At 36.4% G+C, this 24013-nt stretch overlaps 1 protein-coding gene across 1 annotated transcript in view; it reads right to left on the reverse strand.

The window, feature by feature from the left end:
* The window catches only part of MAN1A1 (mannosidase alpha class 1A member 1), a 163669-nt gene that overhangs the window by 96206 nt on the left and 43450 nt on the right, over nucleotides 1–24013 (reverse strand). Inside the window, exon 5 of the mRNA XM_047857814.1 lies at nucleotides 9839–9919. Within this exon, the coding sequence (XP_047713770.1) occupies nucleotides 9839–9919 (81 nt within the window). The remainder of the gene's footprint in view (nucleotides 1–9838; nucleotides 9920–24013) is intronic.

The following is a 24013-nucleotide window of genomic DNA, read 5'->3' on the forward strand; positions in this document are numbered from 1 at the left end:
GGGGAAGTTTCTTCCTAGCAGTACAGATGGATTATGGTTTGGGGATCCTTGGAAAAGTTCCTCTCTTCTCACAAATCCCTGTCTTCTGCTACTCCTGGTGGTCAGGAAGGCTATACATTTTAACTCAAGTCAGTGGCCACTGTGGCAGTCATTAACACTGTTCACTAAATTTTCCTCCTGGGGATACAGTGATACTATGCATCCCCTCCCCCAACCTTTTAAGTTACAGTGGCCATGTGACTTGCTCTGGCCAATGAGATGTGGGCTGAAATAACAGGTGTCTTTCCAATAGATGCATTACAAGCCAGTGTGCATTTTCTAGATTCTCTTTTGCCAACTCCACCCTCCAACTTCCTGACTCCTATCTTGGCAAATGGAAATGATTAGATGGCAGTTGCTCCATCAGTCTGGGCTCTGGAGGGTGGATGATGAGACACAACTTCCTGACTCCCATCTTGGCAAATGGAAATGATTAGATGGCAGTTGCTCCATCAGTCTGGGCTCTGGGGGGGGTGGGGGGGTGGATGATGAGACACAGAGTCATGGGCACAGCATATAGCATGGGAAGAACAGTGGAACATACAGAGCATACTGTCTTAAATCACTGAGATTTTGAGGCTGTCACTACATCAGAGCCTGGGTCTACACTCACTGATGTGAATTTGCAGTTTTCTTACTGTGTGCAAAGTACTGACCTAAACTAAAAGGGATACAGATATTTCATTAAGAAATAAGTTAGGGGTGCCTGACTGGCTCAGATGGTAGGGAGTGCACCTCGATCTTGAGGTCATGAGTTTGAGCCCCTCCTTCGGGGTAGAGTTTACTTAAAACACAAAAAAGAAACAAGTTACTTTTCTGACTTTCCCTTTTCTTTGGGTGCCAACCTTTCTTGTTTGGTTTACAATCAGAGAAATCAGACCAGCTTCTGCCACTTATACATTAGTATGAATAAGTTTTAGAGCTGGAATTATTAGCAAACTTAGAACTACTTTCAGGAATTGTAGAGAGAAAGTGCTTACTGATAAAATTTCTGTGCTTTTGCAAACCACTATAAACATAGGATAGATTTTTATACAGAGATAAACACATATAGCAAACCTGAGTTAAGGAGTATATATGATTTCAGCAATTCATTCTAGGACAAAAAAATGTAGTCACTTCATTTAACTAAAATGTATATTGTTTATAATCAATTCCATATACTCCTAGCTGTTTTATAATTTTTTTAACGTTTATTCATTTTTTGCAAGACAGAGAGAGACAGAGCATGAATGGGGGAGGGGCAGAGAGAGAGGGAGATAAGAATCCCAAGCAGGCTCCAGAGCTCCAGGCTCTCTCTGACAGCATAGACCCTGACGCGGGGCTCTAACTCACAGACTGTGAGATCATGACCTGAGCCAAAGTCGGATGTTTAACTGAGCCACCCAGGCGCCCCACTCCTAGCTCTTTTAAAGTACATATTAAAGTTCCAATCATAATAAAATACTCAATGAGAGATGATTATAACTCATTAACCATGGAAATCTAATTAACAAATAAGTGAAATTACTATACTCTAATGTCACATTGAAACTTTTTAAGTGAAAACTGATGTTCACTATATCATATTCCTTTCTTTTGTAAAAAATTCAATAATAAATGCTAAACAGTAAATTTAATACCTAAAGTATATGTAAATATCAACCTAAGCTAAGAAGCATAAGGTTAAATACATCAGTACAAAATAACATAAGGAAACAATCAATAGCCTTTAGTAAACATGATTAAAATTGTTCTTTTTCAGAAAAGTAGCATAAGTGTACCATTAAATGGCTAAGAAAGTTTTAGCTGGATCGTTTCCTCAAACTAAAGCAAGTATACATTGCACAATTCCTTTCCCATTTACCTTTTATAATTTCTTCTTTATGTTTACAATTTCACAAAATGTTCTAATGTCTATTCTGTTTTAAAGGTCCACCACAAATGACCAACGATACTTAGTAATTAATTAAATTTCGATGTAGTCTCTAGCTCACTGGTTTTCAAAACTTTCTCCTTCACAGAACCAGGAATTACAAAACAGACTTAAAAAAAAAAAAAAGCAAGCTGTTCTGCCAGGATCAGTGGGAGAGGTTGAGGTGGGGAGTGGGGTACAGCTGTGGGGGCTTACACAGGGGATCAGAGATTGTGCATATTTTCAGCCACCTTGTTATATATTCTTTCTGTCTCAACACACTGTCTCAATCTTCCAGGCCATTTGCTTATTTACATTATCAATGCACAGATTTTGCTTTAAAATTAGAAGAATTTTCTGTTGGGTTTAAAAAAAATAAAAGTCACAGAAGGCCTGATAAAGGTTTAGTCAGAAACATTTACTAAATATTTTCTAGTGCTAGACACACAGTGTTCAGCAAAGGGATATAAAAACAGCAGAAACTTAATCCTTATTTTTGAGTTACACAGATTCTACTGGGGAAAGGGACGGTGGAGGAGTAAGAGGACCAGGAACAACAAGTGGTAACAGCATGTGCAGTGGATGCAGGAAGGGAGTCTTGGACTCCTCCTTGTAGGAGTAGAAGTGGTACCAGCAGTCGGGTCAGGGAGGGCCTCACTGAAGGGCCATATCTAGGTTGGGGGAGGTGGGAGAGCCATTCTGGGGATAGCAAGTGTGGATATAAAAAGTGCACAGATGTGCTTGGAGTATTTTAGGAAGGAAAAAAAAAAAGCACATTGTAGTTACAGAGGAAGGTGTGTGAGGGGCACAATGAACAGAACTAGAAAAGATAAGCTGAGGCCAGATTATTAAAGGCTCTGTAGGCGGAATCAAAAAGACTCAACTTACAAAGTCACAAGGACCAGTGGAGGTTTGCCGGAAGGGCTGTGTGGCATGGTTACATCCTTATATGGTGTGAAAGTGCAAGACTGACGGAAAGGCTAAGAAGCTGGAGCTATGGTCGGGTCATGTGGATATCCTTAAGTCTGTTTTCTGCCTTGTTATCCTATCATTGCAAAAACAAAACTAACAAACCAAAAACACAAACCTTTCTTCTTACAGGTCTGTTCAAGTGTCACTGTTTTGGTTTAGAAGAGCTACATTTCCTCGCCAGAAGATAAAATCCACAGGGCAGGGATTTGAGGTGCTTTTATTCTCAGGTATGTCTCAAGGCAAGGAACAGTGTGCAGTGCCTGGCAGGAATGCAACCAGCATCACTGAAGAGATAACACGACTTCTCTCATGTTGTGACTCCCCGCTTTATCTGCATCGCCGTCCAATCCCACACCACTTCAGGGTGCAGCTCTACTCAAACACACACCCACGAGAGCTCTCCTGCTGGCACCCTAACTCATCTAACAATCCAACACTTCCCTGTTAGCCTCCCTGACTCCTCCTCCTCCAACATGGGTCTTTCTGTTACCAAGTTCTTCCCCCAAACCTTTTTCTCAGAATATTGATGAAAAGGAGTTTTGGAAATCCAACCCTTTTCTCATCTTACAATGTATTTAGTATTCTTACTTTTGCTATTTCCCTTTCTTTTCTGCTAACTAATATAGACTTAGTTAACCATGCAGTATTTTTTTTCATACTATAGACATTTAAAATGAGGTGTTTTTCTAAGAACAACCTTGGTTACTTTCCACCGAATTTAAAGGGATGCTTATACTTTAGTTGTTTGTTGAGTAGTCTATTTTAATATTATAGATTCATTCCCTGATCCAGTTAAGAGATTTAAAAATTTTCAAGCGGTTTCACCATTTTAAATATGTGTATCATTTATGCTCAATCTTATATATTTTTTAAAAGTTTTATTGATTTTGAGACAGAAAGAGAACCAGCAGGGGAAGGATAGAGAGGAAGGTAGAGGATCCAAAGCAGGCTCTGTGCTGTCAGCAGGGAGACCCACGTGGGACTTGAACTCTCAAATCATGAGAGCATGACCTGAGCTGAAGTTGGACACTTAACCGACTGAGTCACCCAGGTGCCCCCCAGTGTTACAGTTTGACTGTGGCATTACACATATATCTTACTAAAAAAATTTTATGGTCTGTAACATAATAAATATTCTTCAAGAATTCAATTACTTAATTTTTCTATTTCATTATGCCATTATTTCAGGTCTCCTTTTAAACTGTACTGCTCACATCTGTTATTTATTAATTGCATAGGCTTAATATATTTTGATCTTATAGTTTTATGACTTTTTTTCAATCCTTTTTGTGTGTGTGTTTTTGCAATTATGCCTTCTATTGATATTTCTGCTTTCTGGATTCAAATCAACTTTATTAGAGACCATAATTAAATTACTATCCAGAGAGGAGGATATAAATCTAAACCCAATTTTTACAATTTAGGCAGGACTTGGGGAGATGGGTATTAATGTGTTTCTGCTGGATTTTTTTTCCTGTTTATACCAGATAGTTCTACATTTTATGGAAAATTTAGTATGTATAAGGTGACATGTGGGTTATTTTATATTATCCAATTTGTAGTGTTTATAAAAAAGCGGTAAGAGAGAGAGAGATACAAAAAAGAACTCTTAATTATAGAGAACAATGTGATAGTTAGCAGAGGGGAGGGGTGGGGGATGGGTGAAATAGATGATAGGAATTAAGAACAGCACTTATCATGATGAGCACTGGGTGATGTATGGAAGTGTTGAATTACTACATTGTACACCTGAAACTAATATAACATTGTATGTTAACTAACTGGAATGGAAATAAAAACATTAATTAAAAAAATATTCTGACTTCATTCTCTGTTTTCAACAGCTCTGTGTGTATTATGCACATTTACTGTAAGTCACTTTAATTTCTTTGCAGAATAAGGCAGGAAACGGGTGAATGGTCTGGAAGACGATTTTATTCTCATAGATGGTGGCAGATATTGAGTTTGAAAGGGAACCCCATCAATGCATCCTGAGTTTCCAAGGGATTTCTAAACATTTTTATAATTATTAGTCACTAATCAAACTCTATAAAATTAATGGCTAGAACCCTAGTACCCCAAATGTCTGAATCCTATTATGAGAAAAGAGTGAATCTTTCTACCACTAAACTCATATTCTCAATCTTATTTCTCTCTTCTCCACTCCATAATCCTATCAGTTTCCTAGTTTTTCCCCTTGACATTCCTAAACTTAGTGGCATTAGCTACTTCTCTTCTCAGGAAGTCCTTCAGCAATCTTCTGTAGTGGTGTATGGAGCAGTTGATTTCTTTTGGTGAATTTGGGTAACAATACTTTTGCCACCTTTGAAATGAAGGGTATCTTGGCGGAGTAAACTGATTTAATATAAGGATCCATTATGTGTGTTTCCCCTGTGTTAGATCAGATGTCTTTGTGACCTTTATTCATTGACAGCTAGTTCTTCAATGGTTTTAGCACCCAGGAGTTGTTTTTTTGTTTTTCTAGTTCACATACATAAAACATACTAGTCAAATGTTTCCTCTGATCTTGGTAGTTCTAAATGTTCTCTCTTAATTTAAGGAATAAAGTAGTTTTGCAAATCAGGAAAAGTTTTTTCAAGCGTATCATTAAATTTATCAGTTTCTATGTGGTTTGTCTATTTCCTGTGACACCTTTACTCATCATAGTGACGTTGTGTCTTTTTTTTTTTTTTTTTTTTGCGGGGGGGGGCTTCAAAATATCTACTCTTTCCACTCTTTGAATAGGGCCTCAGTTTCCTCTTCAGGAATGATCTTTACTCAGTCTTCAAGGGATACTGAATTCAAACCCTATGGAAGATTTTTTTCTGTCATATCCTCTCTTTCATTCCCCAAGATCCCTAAGGGGCCACATACCAACTGATGTCATTCTCCTGGGCCTTTGTGTCTTAACAAAGGTAGAAAAAATAGGGCATGTTTATTAATTCTAAGATGTCCCAGAGTGATTATCCAGCCACAGAGATTCTCTGTGGCAACTTGAGACTTACTTCCAACTTGTTTTCAGCCCTCACTATGAGTCTGTGGCATTACTATATCCTGTTAAATTCTCTTTCTGCTCAAGAAAGCCATTGGTTGCTCCTGTAAAACAAATAATATGTGATATATTTATGCATGCTACTTCCCACATGTATCTTCTTCTCTTGTACTATCTTTTTTTTTGCATTTTCCAACTTTCAATATCATTTTTGCTTAGGTTACTCTTACTCTACAGTGAGATTTCCTAAAATTTGTTCTGGGAAACATTATTTGTAACTCAGCAAATGTTACACTAGGAAAAAAGGAGAGAGGTTATAGTTAAGTATGGAAAACACAGGGATAAATAAAAATCAATTAGTTTCTTTTTCTGTACATTGTGAATTTCTAAGACAGAATATAAGATGTAGCTTTTTCTGAACTTATTTTTAGTATGTATACAGATACAAACTTATCCTGACATGTCTAAAAAAGAAACTAGTGCTCTGTAGAACACATTTTGGGTAATGATATTCTAGATACTGCTATTTACTATATCCAATGAGGATTTTAGTTTCCCTTGAGCTTATAATGGAGCAATACTATCTATGTTATTTATATTTAATACTACTCATTCCTATTTACTATTCATCTTATCTCTAGCCTGTTTGTAATTCTTGTGATTATTTGCATTTCGTATATAGACTGAAAATCTTGTGGCTTGACTTTTTTTTTTTAAGTTTTTCAATATTTATTTATTTTTGAGAAAGAGAGAGACAGAGACAGAGAGAGAGAGCAAGTGGGTGAGGGGCAGAGAGAGAGGGAGACACAGAATCTGAAGCAGGCTCCAGGCCTGAGCTGTCAGCACAGAGCCCAACATGGCCTGGAACCCACAAACCATGAGATCACAAGCTGAGCTGAAGTCAGCCACTTAACCGACTGAGCCACCCAGGCGCCCCATGGTTTGACTTTTTTTTTTTTTTTTTTGAATTTTTTTTTTCAACGTTTATTTATTTTTGGGACAGAGAGAGACAGAGCATGAATGGCGGAGGGGAAGAGAGAGAGGGAGACACAGAATCGGAAACAGGCTCCAGGCTCTGAACCATCAGCCCAGAGCCTGACGCGGGGCTCGAACTCACGGACTGCGAGATCATGACCTGGCTGAAGTCGGACGGTTAACCGACTGTGCCACCCAGGCGCCCCTGGCTTGACTGTTTTTAATGGCACTACAAAATATTTTAAATGAGCTGGGGTGTTTTAAAAGTTTTGAATATGTCCCTACAATCCAACTATTTATCAACAGGTATGTCATATTCCCGTTGTAATTTTGGTAGGGTTTAGAATTCCATTGGCATTCTTGATTACTATTTAGTGTTTCTAATTGTAATTTTCCTGAAGCATGTAACACAAACAATTGGTTCTTCCTCTTCTGTTTTTGCAATATAAGTTTAAGAATCTTGTGTTTATACCAATGTGGAGCTATATACTTCTGATGGTGATTTATAAGATGTTCTCAAAATACTGCTGAGCCTCAGCAATGAAATGGGAATGTTAAATTATTATGACTTAGAACCCCTCTATGAGATGATTTAGGAAGATGAATTTTCCTAGACAAGATAAGTAAATACCTTAGTTTACATAAAAAATACAGTATAGAACATTATCAACAATCTGAAACTAATTCATAATTTGGCCATATTGATGTTCTTTCTATTAATGAATGCTCAATTTTTTTTTTTGTTTTGTTTTGATATGGAGACAAATAGCTTAAGCACAGATTTGAAGTAAAGTAATTTTTCTTGACCACATTCCTGATAGCCTATTCCCTGAGTGTTTGGGGTAAAATAATTTTTCTTGACCACATTCCTGATGGACAACTCCCCTGAGTGCATTGGTCAAATGAAATTGTCAGTGATGAGGTAACTGAGAGGAAAAAAGAGGAGATGGTGTTACAAAAGTCTAGTATTTATCACTTCTCACCAATAAATCCCACTTTAGAGAATAAATATTTATTAGCTACATTATCCAAAATACAGGAATACTAGAAAAAAACCAATTATCCAACATTTAGAGACTGGTTATGCAAAAACTATGCTGAGAAGATGAATCCTTATGTACTAAAAGTATATTCTATAGAAACAGAAATGTATGTAGGAAAGAAAATACCTTAAGTAATTTTTATAAAATTAAAATGTAGACAATCTAGATGTAATGAAAACAATGTTTTGCATGGGGATAAGCATAAAACAAATACACTAAAAGAATTATTTTCAATGGAGGTGTTCTTTGTAGTCTTTAGTTTACTAAAGTTATCTAAGTATGGAATAAAAAAGTACCTTTACAAGATCTGTGGCAAATGATTTTATCTATAGGAAAAATATCTGTGGGTATTATAGTTATATAAAGTACATAAATATACGTCTATAATAAGCACACACGCATATGAAATATATATGTATATAAACTTGTCACTGTTACAGGTGAAAAAAAATCCCAATTAAATATGATGCAAATTTAAAAGAAATGTTACTTGTTTCTCTTTATATGCTCAATTATCCTATTTGAGCCCAGATATATGCTAGCATGCCATTCTTACTTCCTCCAAATTGTCTCACCTCCACATAAATGATGAACAAAGTTAAAACCAAGTTCAGTGTAAGTATGTCATGTCAAAAACAATGAGAATACCAGGCACTGGACACTCAAAGACAAATATTCTAAAAGCAGATACTTGCTAACTAAAATAACATTAATTTTCAGTATGTCTTTTTAAAAATATGGATTCTCTGGCTTAATGCTTAGAACATCTTAAACTAAACTGAACACATGAAGTTATGTGGGACTGGAAAAAAGGAAGAAGAGGCATGATGTGCCAGAAAGTCTCTTTACCCTGGCTGAGAAGGCGACAGAATCTATAACGAAGAAAAGAATTTAACACTTCAACAGGACAGATATAGGGGAATATAGAAGCCATTTATATACTTTAAAAATATCTACGGTAGAATAAAATCTAAAGACGGAGAGAACGTTAAGATTGCGCAGGCTGCTTTGTTATGGCTAGGAAAGTACCCGAGAGACAGGAACAAAGTCAAGCAGCTTTTCTCATTAAACATTTATTGCTCTGCTTAAATCTGTTTGAAGGAGCATAGAAATACATGAAATACTACACTAGGTAAGATCCACTCTAGCCAGAATGCTGAGGCTCACACAAATCTGACTGACATGAAATTGAAATATCTGACTGTTTTGCCTTGACGTCAGCTTTTAATACTGTCAACATTAAAGACGAAGTCCACTCCAACAACTTAGTGGAAACTTAAGATATTCATAAAGTTGTCCAAAACCTTTCAAGAAAATAGCATTCATCCTCTATACAAGCATGATACAAAAATCCTTTCTTAATCTGTCAATAAAAGGCAGCTAAATGAAAAATTCCTGCTTTCCTCGGAACGGATAATTAATTGAGCTTTGCTCTAGGAAGAGCTCCAAAGCACTTTACACAGGGACACACTGGCCTACAGGGCTTCTCACTGCAAGGCTGAGTATCTCACTCACCCCCTCAATTTCTTAAACACTGTAATTTTTATATCTTACCTGTCAAAATGTCTCTACCTTAAAAAAGGTTTTTATTAAGCTAACATTATGCTAACATTAAAATAATTTTTAAGGAAAATACAATCATTCACAGGCCTGCCATTGCACTAAGCCTCTTTAATTGGTCAACAGGCATATGCGATTTATGGTTGTAACCACACCACACCTAACGGAATGGAGGCAGGCTTTTTTAAAGGCATTGTTTAACATTTCCTTACAACTTGTGCCCAAATCTCCCAGTGTGCTGGTCTAATTAGTATATATTATATGACAATTCATTGTATGCTTGAGGCCCATCAAAATATGAAAATAGGTACCATAGAAAGCACATTTTACTCCAAAAAATGTAATTTTATTGTTTCATCTTACCTCTTCTCCAGACAGATAGTAGGCTGAGAGTAGTCCACCAACGAAGCGTATATTTACTTCAAAAACAGAAACTTCAGCATTCTGTGGAAATAGAATAAAGAAGGTTCATACATAAATGATAGCACACAATTGAGAAAAATGCCATCATGATAAAATGTGCCACATATTTAAATTTTACTCCATCTTATGTTTGCCCAGAGCAATTTATATACAAGAGAAAATGTTCCTCTCTTTTAACAATGTCAAAACATATGTAAACAAAAATAATTTTGACTCTTAACAATTATAAAATATTTCTAAAATTAAGTTATGCGCCCTCTGCTCAACAACAGATACGGTACTTAGATGGTATTCTCTATTTGTTCAGATGCCACAGGGCCAGGACATTTTATTTTTCTGTTCTGTTGTGTTCCCCTTTATCTTATTCATCTGCCTGCTTTTTCTTCCTGAAAGGCCATTCAGACTCTGTACTTTGGCTGGTGGTTGAACATTATTCTAGCGTTCTTCTCCCACCATGTTAAAGTAGCAGAGCTAGAATGCAAATAGAATTTGAAGTTGGGGGGACCTGGGTTCCCAGTGCTTGTTCCCAAATTCCTGCCTGGGGCCTAGGATGGACATCTTCCTGGGAAGAAATTTTATCTGCATAAAGGAGCCTGCTTTTATTATCCACAGTGTGCCAGATCCTGTGCTAGTCTCTTTACCTGAACTACATCCTTTAATACTCACACCAGCCCTGTGAAATAATTACTAGTCTTATGTCTATTTTACAAATGGAGACACTGAGATGTAGAGTGGTTATTGTGACATTTTTAAGGTCGGACAACAAATAAGTGGTTGAATCAGAATTTGACTGGAGTACTCCGATTCCTGGCCCATGGCTCTGCGCTGTCCTGACTCCTATTATCACCTCCATGATAATGCACCAAGTCCCTTTATTAATGGTCATACCGTTGTGGCATATAATTAGTAATTATCACCAATACTTGTATTATTTTACAAGACTTGACTACTAAATAGACCTGTCCTACATGCTGTTACTAGAAAATTTCACACAGCTAACCTACAATAGGGGTAAGATCCTCTTTAATCTTTGGTTGCTTCCCTTCATGTTCATTGGCCTACTCAGTAGTTGTTCCCTTTTACATAAGGTCCAACCATTCACTGATAATCACAGGGGCTAACAGCAAACTATATTATATGGAGTCAATGTCTTGCAGATGAGCTTAGTTAAAATCATCCAAGACATTATTTCTTTTAACAAATATTTATCGAGCAACTACTATGTGCCAGGCACTGTCATAAGCCCTAGGGTCAAGGTAATGAAGACTGACAAGGTCCTCAGACTCATGGAATCTACACTTTAGTGGGAGGAAACAATTCCAGAAAAGACAAATACACATAGATTTTCATTTAATTGCCCCATGCTCTTGCTAAAAAGTTATAAGGATCTAACAATGAAAGCTAGCCAACTACTTATGGTTAAAAATTTTTCAAAAAATTTCCTGTAAAGGATGAAAACAACTTATGAGAATTAGTGGGCCAGAGGTAGGCAAAAGCATCATAAGACTCTTTAGTGGGCTCGTTTAACAGTATTTCATAATCTGCAACATGCACCTGATATGATTTGACTCTATAGGGGTGCAATTTATCATTGAGGTGCATCATTCAGAATGAGCATTGTTGGCATATTGGTAAAAGCTTCTTTATTCCACAAAATCACTGATAAGGAAAAAGGAAGGGAGTTCACTAATTTACTTTGGTTCACATGCTATATTTCTTATGTCTAAAGGTAACAGTGTCTTATAGTAAAATCAAAGGAATTTAAACTCTTGTATTTTACTTGTGTTTTTCAGTTTTTAAGTCTGAGAGCAGTCCTCTGCATTTCTACCTACTAAAATCTGTGAAAGTGATTTTTATATTCTTATTCTGGCTATGGGTTTATTAGATATGCATTCTCTTCCTCCTATGAAAATTTTGGTTATGAGGACTTTGATATAGACAACTGATAAAAATTACTGCAAGGTAGAAGACTGAGCCATGTCAAATATCATCAGAATATATCTTCAGCTAGACATCAATCACTTATTGGGTACAGCTGTTCAACCAGATATTGATCCAGCAATGTATTCTAGAACCTAAATTCTGTTGATCTTGCTCTATAAAATATTGAGAAATGACCTTGCAAAATACCATGCTCAAAGTCAGTTGCTTTGCCTTTTGAATTTCATGGATCTAACAGTCTAGTGAGCCTGTCCAAGAAGCAAATCTGGCTTGTTAGTGAACCCATGCAGCTTTCCAGTGACTGCTGTGTCCTTGTCTTTAAAAGCCTTGTTCAGGAATGTCACATCACCATTAGGACTACTCAAGAATCATCATATTTTCCCCCTTTTGAAAACTGGAATGACATTAGAACTCCAAACATTATTTTTTCTACTTCTTTTTATCATAGTTAAATCTAAATTATTTATAAAGCTTAATTTGAGAGATCTTTCAACATTCTGGGCTGTATTATGTGATTAGGTCAAAAGACTGAGATTTAGATACTTTTGTTCACTTTACAGATCCTTAGATGAAAAGGACGAAGAAAATAAAAATTCTCCCACCATAGCAAACTGGTTTTCTATATTGGAAACAACAGACCATAAAAAGACTACCTTAGAGTCAGAAAGACCTGGGCTTGAAGGCTGAGGGTGAGATCCCGGGCAAGTCAGTTACTCTCTTTGAGTCTCTGTTTTCTTGTTTGTAAAAAGGGACAACGCATTCCTTACAAGGCACTAGGAGTCTGTGAATGTAAAGCACTGTGTATGGTGCCTGGCATAATGCACTCAGCAGAGAACGGCTGCCATTACCCACAGCACAGTAACTCAGGCGACATAAACCAAGGCCTATCTTAGTTTATTTCTTCAGGGGTTACTGGAATATCAGAAACTCCAGAATCCTAATATCCTAAATTCTAGAATGCAAACTGACACATCTTCTCTGACCCTCATGGGAGTCCTCTTTCTCAATGTCTAAAAAATCCTCTTTTGAAATACTGTATTTTGACCAAACTTCCTTTTGGGTTTGATATACTTCATATAAGGTATCGGGATTTTTCAAAAGGGAATTTCTACAATCAGGGTTGTAGGCTATCTTTATTAATTTCTGATGATGATTTCCATTAAAAAATATTATTAAATTAAAGTGAATATATTCATCCCACCAATATTCATGCAGTATCTTTTAAGATGTTCTAAAACTTTTCCAGTGACTTACTCTAATGACAGAGAGGGATTAGAACAGGGAGAAGATAGTATGTGGAGGAGGGGAGTCGCAAAGAGCCCGTAACACTAAAATCTGGTGTGATTTATTTATTTTGCAATCTCCTTGATCTGTGTTTGTTTTAAAATAAAGTTACCTTCCTTAAATCTTTAAGTAAGATTACATCGCAGGGATATGCTCCAATATTCTACGGCTTCTAGTGCACTGTCATATGTGGTTGCCAGGTTGAGAAGTTGATCCAGTCTTCTGGCTAAATTGCATGCACCTATTAGTTAATATCACAATTGATAAACAAGTGGAAGTGGACATTTTTGACTGAAAGCCTAACCATCAAAAAATGTGGCTTGGAGAAATGCCTCCTTCATTTTGACTTTCCTCTACCAACGGTCTTTGAATTGAAGGGCACACTTAACCACATTCATATATAGATTAAGTAAAATATATTGTATAACTAAGGCCACACCTAGAATCAAGAGGTGAGTATGACAAATTATGGAAAAATTAGGCCACAGTACTAATCTTTTATACTGGTTGTCTTAGACTTATAATTTCTGTAAGTTTATCCCTTAACATTTCTGTCATCTAGTTCACTATACATTTATGTGAATTACGAAATAAACTGATAAAGAATGCTAAAATGGATAAAAGAGTTTAATTCAACATACCATTTTGCATGTCTCCCTCTCCTAATTCTTAATACTATGCTCCATATTTCTACTGACTCCCTCCCTTCAAGTCAACAGATTTGATTTATGAGCACAAAGAACCTAACTCCATCTGGGCAAGAGGAAAAGTGAACACTTCAAAATCCTTGTTTCAGAATTAATGTCTGAAGGATTAACTTTCTCCCACTAGGCAAGATAGAATTTTAAACAAGTAAGAAAACTTTATTAGGGATTTATTTGATATTTTTATAAGCAATTTATTCACCAAAATTTTCTGTAAAATGATAGATTTTAATTAATCTCAGTGAATGAAATGGGCTTCACCATTAGAATAACAAATTTAGTTTATAGCACAGATTTAGCCACAGTTTTCTTTTGATTGAGGAACTATAGAGGCACAGCCTTTCCCTAAAGAACAGACATAGACTCAAACTTATACTAAAGGAATTCTTAATTCTTATGATTCTACATGGCATGACAGATCTGATTAATTGTATTTAATTGAAAAAGGCCTCTTGGGAAGAGGAATTTTATTTTCAAAATTTTAAAAAATATTTTAATAATATTCTGAGTATTTGGTCCAAATTCTTAGGCTTCTTTTTTTTTAATTTAATTTTTTATTTTTAAAAATTTACTTCCAAATTAGTTAGCATATAGTGAAACCATGATTTCAAGAGTAGATTCCATAATGCCCCTTGCCCATTTAGCCCATCCCCCCTCCCACAACCCCTCCAGCAACTCTCAGTTTGTTCTCCATATTTATGAGTCTCTTATGTTTTGTCCCCCTCCCTATTTTTACATAACTTGTTTCCTTTCCCTTATGTTCATCTGTTTTGTCTCTTAAAGTCTTCATATGAGTGAAGTCATATGATTTTTGTCTTTCTCTGACTAATTTCACGTAGCATAATACCCTCCAGTTCCATCCACGTAGTTGTAAATGGGAAGATTTCATTCTTTTTGATTGCTGAGTAATACTCCATTGTATATATACCACATCTTCTTTATCCATTCATCCATCGATGGACATTTGGGCTCTTTCCATACTTTGGCTATTGTTGATAGTGCTGCTATAAACATGGGGGTGCATGTGTCTCTTCGAAACAGCACACCTGTATCCCGTGGATAAATGTTTAGGCTTCTTTTTTTAAGGGTAATTCTCTGAGCCCTCAAATCAGAGACTACTTCTTTGCTAGCTATTCCTCCAAACTCCCCACCAGCTTTCTACTCAATGAACTGTAAGTGAAGAGCAAGCATTAATAACTGCCCTACCACAATCCAATGCAGTAACTATGTTTAATAATAACTGCTCCACTCCTAACATATATGATAACTATGCTTTGCCTTACTGAAAAGTACGTTGGAAACAAGATGAGACTTTTCAAAGACATTGATTAAAGAGTGGTAACTGCCCATACACCTTGCCTATGTTTAAGCTTAGCAGACACCTTGGATTATAAGTAGTATTTCAAAGTGTGTTTTGTATTATTATTTCGAGGATTAAAAGTATAAAACTCCTTTTAACAGATTAAATTGAAATATTAAACAATGTAACTTAGTGTAACATATGTCCTAGCAGCTTTTAGTTTCATGTTTAAGTAACATGATAAGCCTCTTAAGAGGAACAAAGCGTTAGGCCACAAAGGTAGACCATCTTCTCTATGTGAATAGATTTTACTATGCAGACCCAGAAGGACCCTCAACTAGTAGTCCAATCTATCACTAATTATTGACAGAACATCTCAGTATCCTTTTAAAGCCAAAACTTAAATCATCACACTTGGCAGGCACTGATTTGCATTCAGATAAAAATACTGAATAACTCCATTCAACAGATAATTAACTTATTTGCCTCCATAGAGACATAATGCTATTCTAAAATAGACTAAGGCAAATACTAAAGCAGAAGTCACTTCTTTCATGGTCTATGGCATAGAACTCTGGACCTATGTCAAGTACGCATTCAGGTATTTGAGATGATCCAAAAATTGCTTTGTGAGGTTAACTTATTTACGTCCTTCCAACAGGGAACCTTATAGCTTATTTTCTTGAAAAGTAGGGTAAAATAACAGTCTGGATTATTAAACTGTTGGTGGGAATAAAATTGGTGCAGCCACTGTGGAAAACAGTATGGAGGTTCCTCAAAAAATTAAAAATAAAATACCATATTGAAGCGCCTGAGTGGCTCAGTTGGTTGAACATCTGACTTCGGCTCAGGCCACGATCTCGGGGTTTGTGGGTTCGGGCCTCACGTCAGGCTCTGTGCTGACAACTCAGAGCCCAGAGCCCGCTTCAGATTCTGCCTCCCTCTCTCTGCCCCTCACCCACTCACACTGTGTCTCTTTCTGTCTCTCAAGAATGAATAAACGTTAAAAAAGTAAAAAAAAAATACCATATGATCCAGTAATTCCACTTTTGAGTATTTAATGAAAGAAAATGAAAACACTAATTCAAAAAGATATATGCATGCCCGTGCGCACACACATAAATATTACTCAGCCATGAAAAAGGATAAGTCATTTGAGATAATATGGATAGACCAAAGGGGTATTAGCCTAAGTGAAAGAAGTCAGATGAATACCATAAAACTTTACAAATATCATATATGATGTCATTTATATGTGGAATCTAAAAGACAAAACAAAGGAACAAACAAAACAGAAATAGCTTCATAAATACAGAGAACAAACTTTTGGTTGCCAGAGCCGAAGGGGTGGGGGAAACCGGCAGAGGGGATTGAGAAGTGCAAACTTCCAGTTATGAAATAAATAAATCACAGGAATTAAAGTACAGCATAGGGAATACAGTCAATAATATTGTAGTAACACTGTATGGTGACAGAGGGCAACCACACTTAATGTCGTAAGCATTGCATAATGTAGAGAATTGTGAAATCAGTATATTGTACACTTGAAACTTAAATAACATTGCATGTCAACATTGTACTTTAACTTAAAAAAAAAAGGGAAGAGATTAAGTTCGCCTGTTATCTTAAACATACAGTACTCGTTAGGATAAAAAGTACAATTCATGCAAATCAAGACTACAGTGAGATACCACTTCACATCTGCTACTGATGGCTACTGTAAAAAACAAAATCAGAAAATAACAGTGTTGGTGAGAATGTGGAGAAACTGGAACACTTGCACACTATTGGTGGGAAGGTAAAACAATGCAGCAACTGTGGAAAGCAGCAAGGTGGTTCCTCCAAAAATTGTAAATAGAATTGCCATACAATCCAGCAATCCCACATCTGGGTGTATACAAAAAACAATTGTATCTCAATTGTAGGATCTCAAAGAGACATTTGGATACCTGTGTTCCTAGAAACATTCACAATAGCTAAGACATGGAAGTAATCCAACTGCCACTGACAGCTGAGTAAAAAAGCAAAACGTGGAATATACATCTGATGAAAATATTACTCAACCTTAAAAAGGCAGGAAATTCTGACATATGCTCTGATATGAATGAACCTTGAAGACATTATGCTAAGTGAAATAAGGCAGTCACAAAATGACAAATACCTTATGAATCCCCTTTATAGGAGGTGCTAGAGTAGTCATAATCATACAGACAGAAAGTAGAATGGTGGTTGTCAGGGGCTGGACGGATAAAGGTTGGGAACTTAGTGTTTAATGGGAACTGAGTTTCAGTTTTGCAAGATTAAAAGAATTGGATATGGATGGTGGTGATGGTTGCACAGAAATATGATACTATTAATATTATAGTACTTAATACTACTGAATTGTACCCTTAAAAATGGTTATGATGGTACCAGTTTATGGTACCAGTGTATTTTACTGCAATAAGAAAAATTAAAGAAAAAAAGTACAACCCATGTGCTTGCCAAAGACCACCATCTTAGTGTGTTGCTAGGTAAGTGTCTGGAATAGGCTAATCATCTATCCTTTGTCATTCTCAAAGCTCCCCCTGTCATAGAGATACCACTTTACCTCAATGAAGAAAAATGCTTTTTAATAGTTAATATAACTTTGGCATTTACTGAGGTTTTATATAAAATTATTATCTGGAGAAAAGTTCTACATATTCTATAATATTAATACTGAACACAGTTTTCAATATTTCTCCTGCAAGGATCTAGGTAATCAATACTTCTTTGAGGTGACAGTAAAGAATAGGCAGCACTCAGAACTGAACTTAGAAATGCCTAAATATGAAACTCTTGATCATTTGTTCTTATGTTAAAGACTTTCCAGTAGCAGGAGTCACTGCAAATCTCTTCTGGAAGTAGGCTAGATAAAAAACAAGTAGATCAACTGCACTTGAAGTCCAGATCATCTCTAACTATTTCAAAATATGACACAGTACAGTTATCCTTGAGCCCTGTCATCTTGTTCTCTGAGTCTAGCATAGTCTGTTGAGAAGTAGGACAAGATAACTTCTTGTTCATTTAATTAGAATTTATTGAATACCTGTGGAACAATACCCTTTAATGTGTGCTGTGATATGAAGATTACATGCCTAACCTGGGAGGATTCAAATTCTCTGGCTGCCTATATGTATTTCACAACTCTCTGCACTTCCTCTCTAATAAAAACAGGGTCGCTGCGTTAGGCAGATCTTGTTCACCCACAGCTTTTACTTGCTGTGTGATTTGGAAATTAGTTAATCACCTCTTCATCTATAAAAACAGGGACAATACCACTTACCCTGTAAGGTTGTCACAAACACTAAATGAGATAACCTATGGAAAAAAATCACCTAGCATAATACTTGGCATGTCTCTGTACTCTTTAAATGGTGGTTTCCTCTTTCCTTTCTTCCTCCCTCAAGAGAACTTGGCCCCAGCTAAGTACTCTATTTTTCCTGCTAGACTATAAGCTCCAGGAGGGTAACTGACCTTAAAACGTGTTTAGTAAATAACATATGAATGAAATAAATAATGAGTAACCAAGGATGTGTTTCAGATTCTTGGTTTTAGGATTACTTTGAATTAAAACCAGAAAACTCATGCATTGGAATCTACCTTTAGAGGTCTGCCCAGATCTGTGTTCCTCTACAGATGCTTGAATGGAATACAAAGCTCCACCTGGGAAGCCCTTGCTCCTATATATTATCTCAGTGATTTATTTTAAGCCCGTTATTAGAGCCACTTGAACTCTGTGCTACCAAGTATGCAAATGGAATCAACTTGCTATGCCTTAATTAAAAGAAAATGAGTTTTAGTTAATGATAGTATAAACCAATAAAAAAACATTTACTTTACACCTGTAAGTGATGCAAATTGAATATTTCACATACAAACACATTTATTCTTGATGCTCAAGAGGACCACAGGATAAACCAACCCTCAACAGTAGTGTTTGTTTCAGTTTCATTCTGATTTTTCCCTTGCAATAAATTTGGATGCATTAACTTTTCTGCAATACCCTGACACCGTCAATTATAATTAATACTTTATCAGGAAAAAAAGTTAAGTTAAAAGCAAGCAATAATTTATCCAAGCTGGAATCATATTACATGTTACCCATAAAAACAAAACAAATTTTCTCTCTTTGTTTAATAAGCTTCTCCAATGTCTCCATCCTTCAGATAAACGGAAAAAGTTTGCATTTTCAAAAAGAAAGCTGTGTAATTATTGATATAATCACCCGAGCCTCTGGGTAAATTGAACAAATATAAAATGAATTCTCATATAAGACATATTAAAACCAACCAGAAAATTGGAAGCTGAAGAATTTTATAAAACAATGATTAGTAGAGTAAAACAATACAGCTTTCCTGAATTTTATTTACTAATTTTAAGATGAGAAGTACTATCACTTGGATGTTACTGATAAATCCTTTTTTAAGGGAAAATATGGCAACACCCAGAGAGAACTATAACAAATATGTTTCAAGATCTCTCACATTAGGAATAGTATTATAAGAAACAGAAATTTGAGACCTGTGGCTGTGACTTTAAAGTATATTTTGAAAGACATAGGCCAAGATTATCAATAACAGTTCTAAAATGGTATTTAACACAAGTCTGTCAATTATTTGGATAAAATCTTGTTAAAAAACAAAAATATAGCTTTAAATAAACAACGTTAAAGGTCAGCATTTAAGCAACCACTCAAGAACAGTCCGACTGCTTTATCCTGCAAGTAAGGAAGCACAAAAATTGGCTCTTCTCCACAGCCTAATATCCCCTATTAGATTCCCTCTGCTTCCTCACAGGTCCCCACCACCCACGGAACACATTCATGTCACCTGGTAGTGGTCTGAGGTCAGCCAACCACCTTCTGTTACCTTGTCTGTTAGCTTGAGAGGCCTTTACGCTTCGTTCTTTTAAATAAATGATTCCACAGTTTCTCAGACTACTGCTGGGTCATGAAAGCAAAGAATTGTTGCAGGATTTGGGGAGTTTTGGGGAGCAATTTTGTAATTAAAAGACAAGGGACCTGGGCGCCTGGGTGGCGCAGTCAGTTAAGCATCAGACTTCAGCCAGGTCACGATCTCGCGGTCCGTGAGTTCGAGCCCCGCGTCAGGCTCTGGGCTGATGGCTCAGAGCCTGGAGCTTGTTTCCGATTCTGTGTCTCCCTCTCTCTCTGCCCCTCCCCCGTTCATGCTCTGTCTCTCTCTGTCCCCAAAATAAATAAATGTTGGAAAAAAAAAAAAAAAAGACAAGGGACCTGGATACTATTCAGGTCTAGCATCATTGACATCTACTTTCCTGTCTTCAATCATTCGATCTTCGATAAATGAATATGGTAAAACTGCAAAATTAATTACAGAAATATGTTGCATTTAATTTCTTTTCTTTACATTTATTTATTTTTGAGAGACAGAGAGAGACACAGCACAAGTGGGGAGGGGCAGAGAGAGAATGAGACACAGAATGAAAAGCAGGCTCCAGGCTCTGAGCTGTTAGCACAGAGCCTGACTTGGGGCTCAAACTCAAAAACCGTGAGATCATGACCTGAGCCGAAGCTGGACATCCAACCGACTGAGCCACCCAAGTGCCCCATATCTCTATACACTAACAATGAAGCAGCAGAAAGAGAAATTAAGAAAACAATCCCATTTACAACTATACCAAAAATAATAAAATATCTGGGAATAAACACCACCAAAGAGGAGTACTCTAAGAACTAAAACCCTGATGAAAGAAATTGAAGAAGTCACAAATAAATGGAAGGATATTCCATGCTCATGGATTAGAAAAGCTAATATTGCTAAAATGTCCATACCATCAAAGTAATATACAGATTGAATGAAATCCCTATAAGAATATTAACATTTTTCACAGAACTAGCACAATAATCCTAAAATATGTATGGAACCACAAAAGCCCCCAAACAGCCAAAGCAATCTTGAAAAAGAACAAAGTTGGTGGTATCAACAACCCCAGATTTCAAGATACACTACAAAGCTGTAGTAATCAAAACAGTATGTTACTTGCACAAAAACAGACACAGAGATCAAGAAAACATAATAGAGTCCAGAAATACACATTTATTTGGTCAATTAATGTATGACTAGTCAAGAACATACAATGGAGAAAAGATAGTCTCTTCATCAAATGGTGCCGGGCAAACTGGACAGCTACATGCAAAAGAATGAAACTGGACCACTTATACCATACACAAAAATAAATTCAAAATGGATTAAAGACCTAAATGTGAGATCTGAAATCATAAAATTCCTAGAAGAAAGGATAGGCAGTAATGTCTTTGACATTGGCTGTAGAAACATTTTTCTCGATATATCTCCTCAGACGGGGAAACAAAAGCAAAGTTAAACTATTAGGACCACACCAAAATAAAAAGCTTTTACACAGCAAAGCAAACCATCAACAAAACAAAAAGGCAACCTACTGAATGGGAGAAGATGTTTGCAAATGATATATCTGATAAGGGGTTAATATCTAAAATATATAAAGACCTTATACAATTTTAGACCAAAAAACCCCAATCTAATTAAAATATGGGCAGAAGACCTGAATAGACATTTTTCCAAAGACATACAACTGGCCAACAAATATATGAAAAGATGCTTAACATCACTAATCATCAAGGAAATGCAAATTAAAATCACACAAGATATCACTTTACACCTGTCAGAATGGCACAATACATAAGAAATAACAGGTGTTGGTGAGGATATGGAGAAAAAAAACCTTTGAGCACTGTCAGTGGGAATGCAAATTGGTGCAGCCACTGTGGAAAACAGTACAAAGGTTCCTCTAAAATTGAAAAATATAAATATCCTCTTAACAAAGGGGAAGGGGAGGTGAAATAGATAAAGGGAATTAGGAATATATTTATCTTGTTGAACACTGAGAAATATATAGAATTGCTGAATCACTATATTATATGTCCAAAACGAATATAACATTATGTTAATTATACTTGAATTAAAGAAACAAGAAAGAAAAAACACTGGATAACAGGAGGAAAAAAAAATCATTTGATTTTGACGGAATCCAGTTCCTATTCTCCCAACCTTTCTTGAGAGGGGTTGGGGGAGGGAATACATTAACCATTTTCTCTCCCATAGATAGCTGATGACAAGCCCTATTTAAAGGTAGGTATTTTAATTTAACTTATAAATAACAAGATGGGACAGAGATATTAGTAAGAGACGACAAACCCTCAAGAAGAAACAATTTTTTTTCACTGCTTTGATTTTTCATTCTCAGTTCTATTGATAATATTAGAGCTATCACAAGTCATTCCAATCAAATGGCTGTAGAACCTTGAGCAAATCACCAGCTCCCTGGGTCTGTTTTCTCATTTAAAAAAAAATTTTTTTTTACATTTATTTATTTTTTGAGAGACATAAAAAGACAGAGCACAAGTTGGGGAGGGGCAGAGAGAGGAGGAGACACAGAATGCGAAGCAGGCTCCGGGCTCCGAGCTGTCAGCACAGAGCCCGACGCAGGGCTGGAACTCACAAACCGTGACATCATGACCTGAGTCAAAGTCAGACGCTTAACTGACTGAGCCACCCGGGCGCCCCCTGTTTTCTCATTTTTAAAATGAAAGAGCCGAACACATTGATCTCCAAGGTCCTTTTATGTTGGAATATGTCTCCTTTATATTCCAAATTCAATTATAAGGCAGATTAAACACAGACTTATCTAAATGTCCTTTAAGGCAGTGATCTCCAAAATGGGGCATACAAGGCAATTAATAAGAAGGCTGGAACAAAATATTCATTCTTTAAAAAAAAAAAAAAAAAAAAAATATATATATATATATATATATATATATATATATATATATTTTAGAGAAAGGGAGAGAGTACAGATGGAGGGAGAGAATCTTAAGCTCAGCATGCAGCCTTGAAACAAAATATTCAAACTTTTAATTTATATAGGTTTTTAATGCAAAGAGTTAGGAAAAAGATTTAGTTTTATTGATCTTTAATATTCTGACACTGTTGTCCTCACTGGGTCTGTGAGAGAACAAGAGCTCCACAAAGTGGAGGTGTTGAGAGGGAACATACAGCATGTTGCTTGTGCCTGGTTATGGAGATTTACAGATACTATCGAATGCTTACCAGATAGACAAGAAGCTTATAAGGCTTTCTGTGAAACAATCTCTGATTAAAAATACTAATAATGCAAACATAAATGAATGACTAGAACACAGCTGGGCCAACAGTCTTCTGCTTTTTTTTTTTTTTATGTTTTTAATTAAAAAAAATTTTTTTTAATGTTTACTTATTTTTGAGACAGAGAGAGACAGAGCATGAATGGGGGAGGGTCAGAGAGAGAGGGAGACACAGAATCAGAAACAGGCTCCAGGATCTGAGTGGTCAGCACAGAGCCCGACGCGGGGCTCGAACTCACGGACCGCGAGATCATGACCTGAGCTGAAGTCAGACACTTAACCGACTGAGCCACCCAGGCGCCCCTCTTCTGCTTTTTTAAAACAAGTTTTTTGCCAATCTCATCATGAGGCAAAATACTGATTATGGAATTAGAGGAGCTCTGACAAGATGCTGTCCTCCCAAATCAAAATTATCAAGAAGTTCTGAAGTGTCCGCTCTCCTTAATTCTGAACCTTTTCCTTGGTATACAATAGATTTTGATGTATTTGTTAAGAATGATAGTACATGCGCAAAGATTTTTAAAGGCTTCAAATACATATTGACAACATTTTATGCAGACAAGGGTATAGAACAAATTTTGAAGCCTTATTTATGTGACAGTGGATGCATATTGAGAGTTTAGTGGAGGTCTCCTTGGTATTGCAGCCTTGGCAGCCACATAGCCTGTGGGGGGCCTTAAGCCCAC

The sequence above is a fragment of the Prionailurus viverrinus genome, chromosome B2 (genome assembly GCF_022837055.1).
Source record: "Prionailurus viverrinus isolate Anna chromosome B2, UM_Priviv_1.0, whole genome shotgun sequence".
Classification (NCBI taxonomy): domain Eukaryota; kingdom Metazoa; phylum Chordata; class Mammalia; order Carnivora; family Felidae; genus Prionailurus; species Prionailurus viverrinus.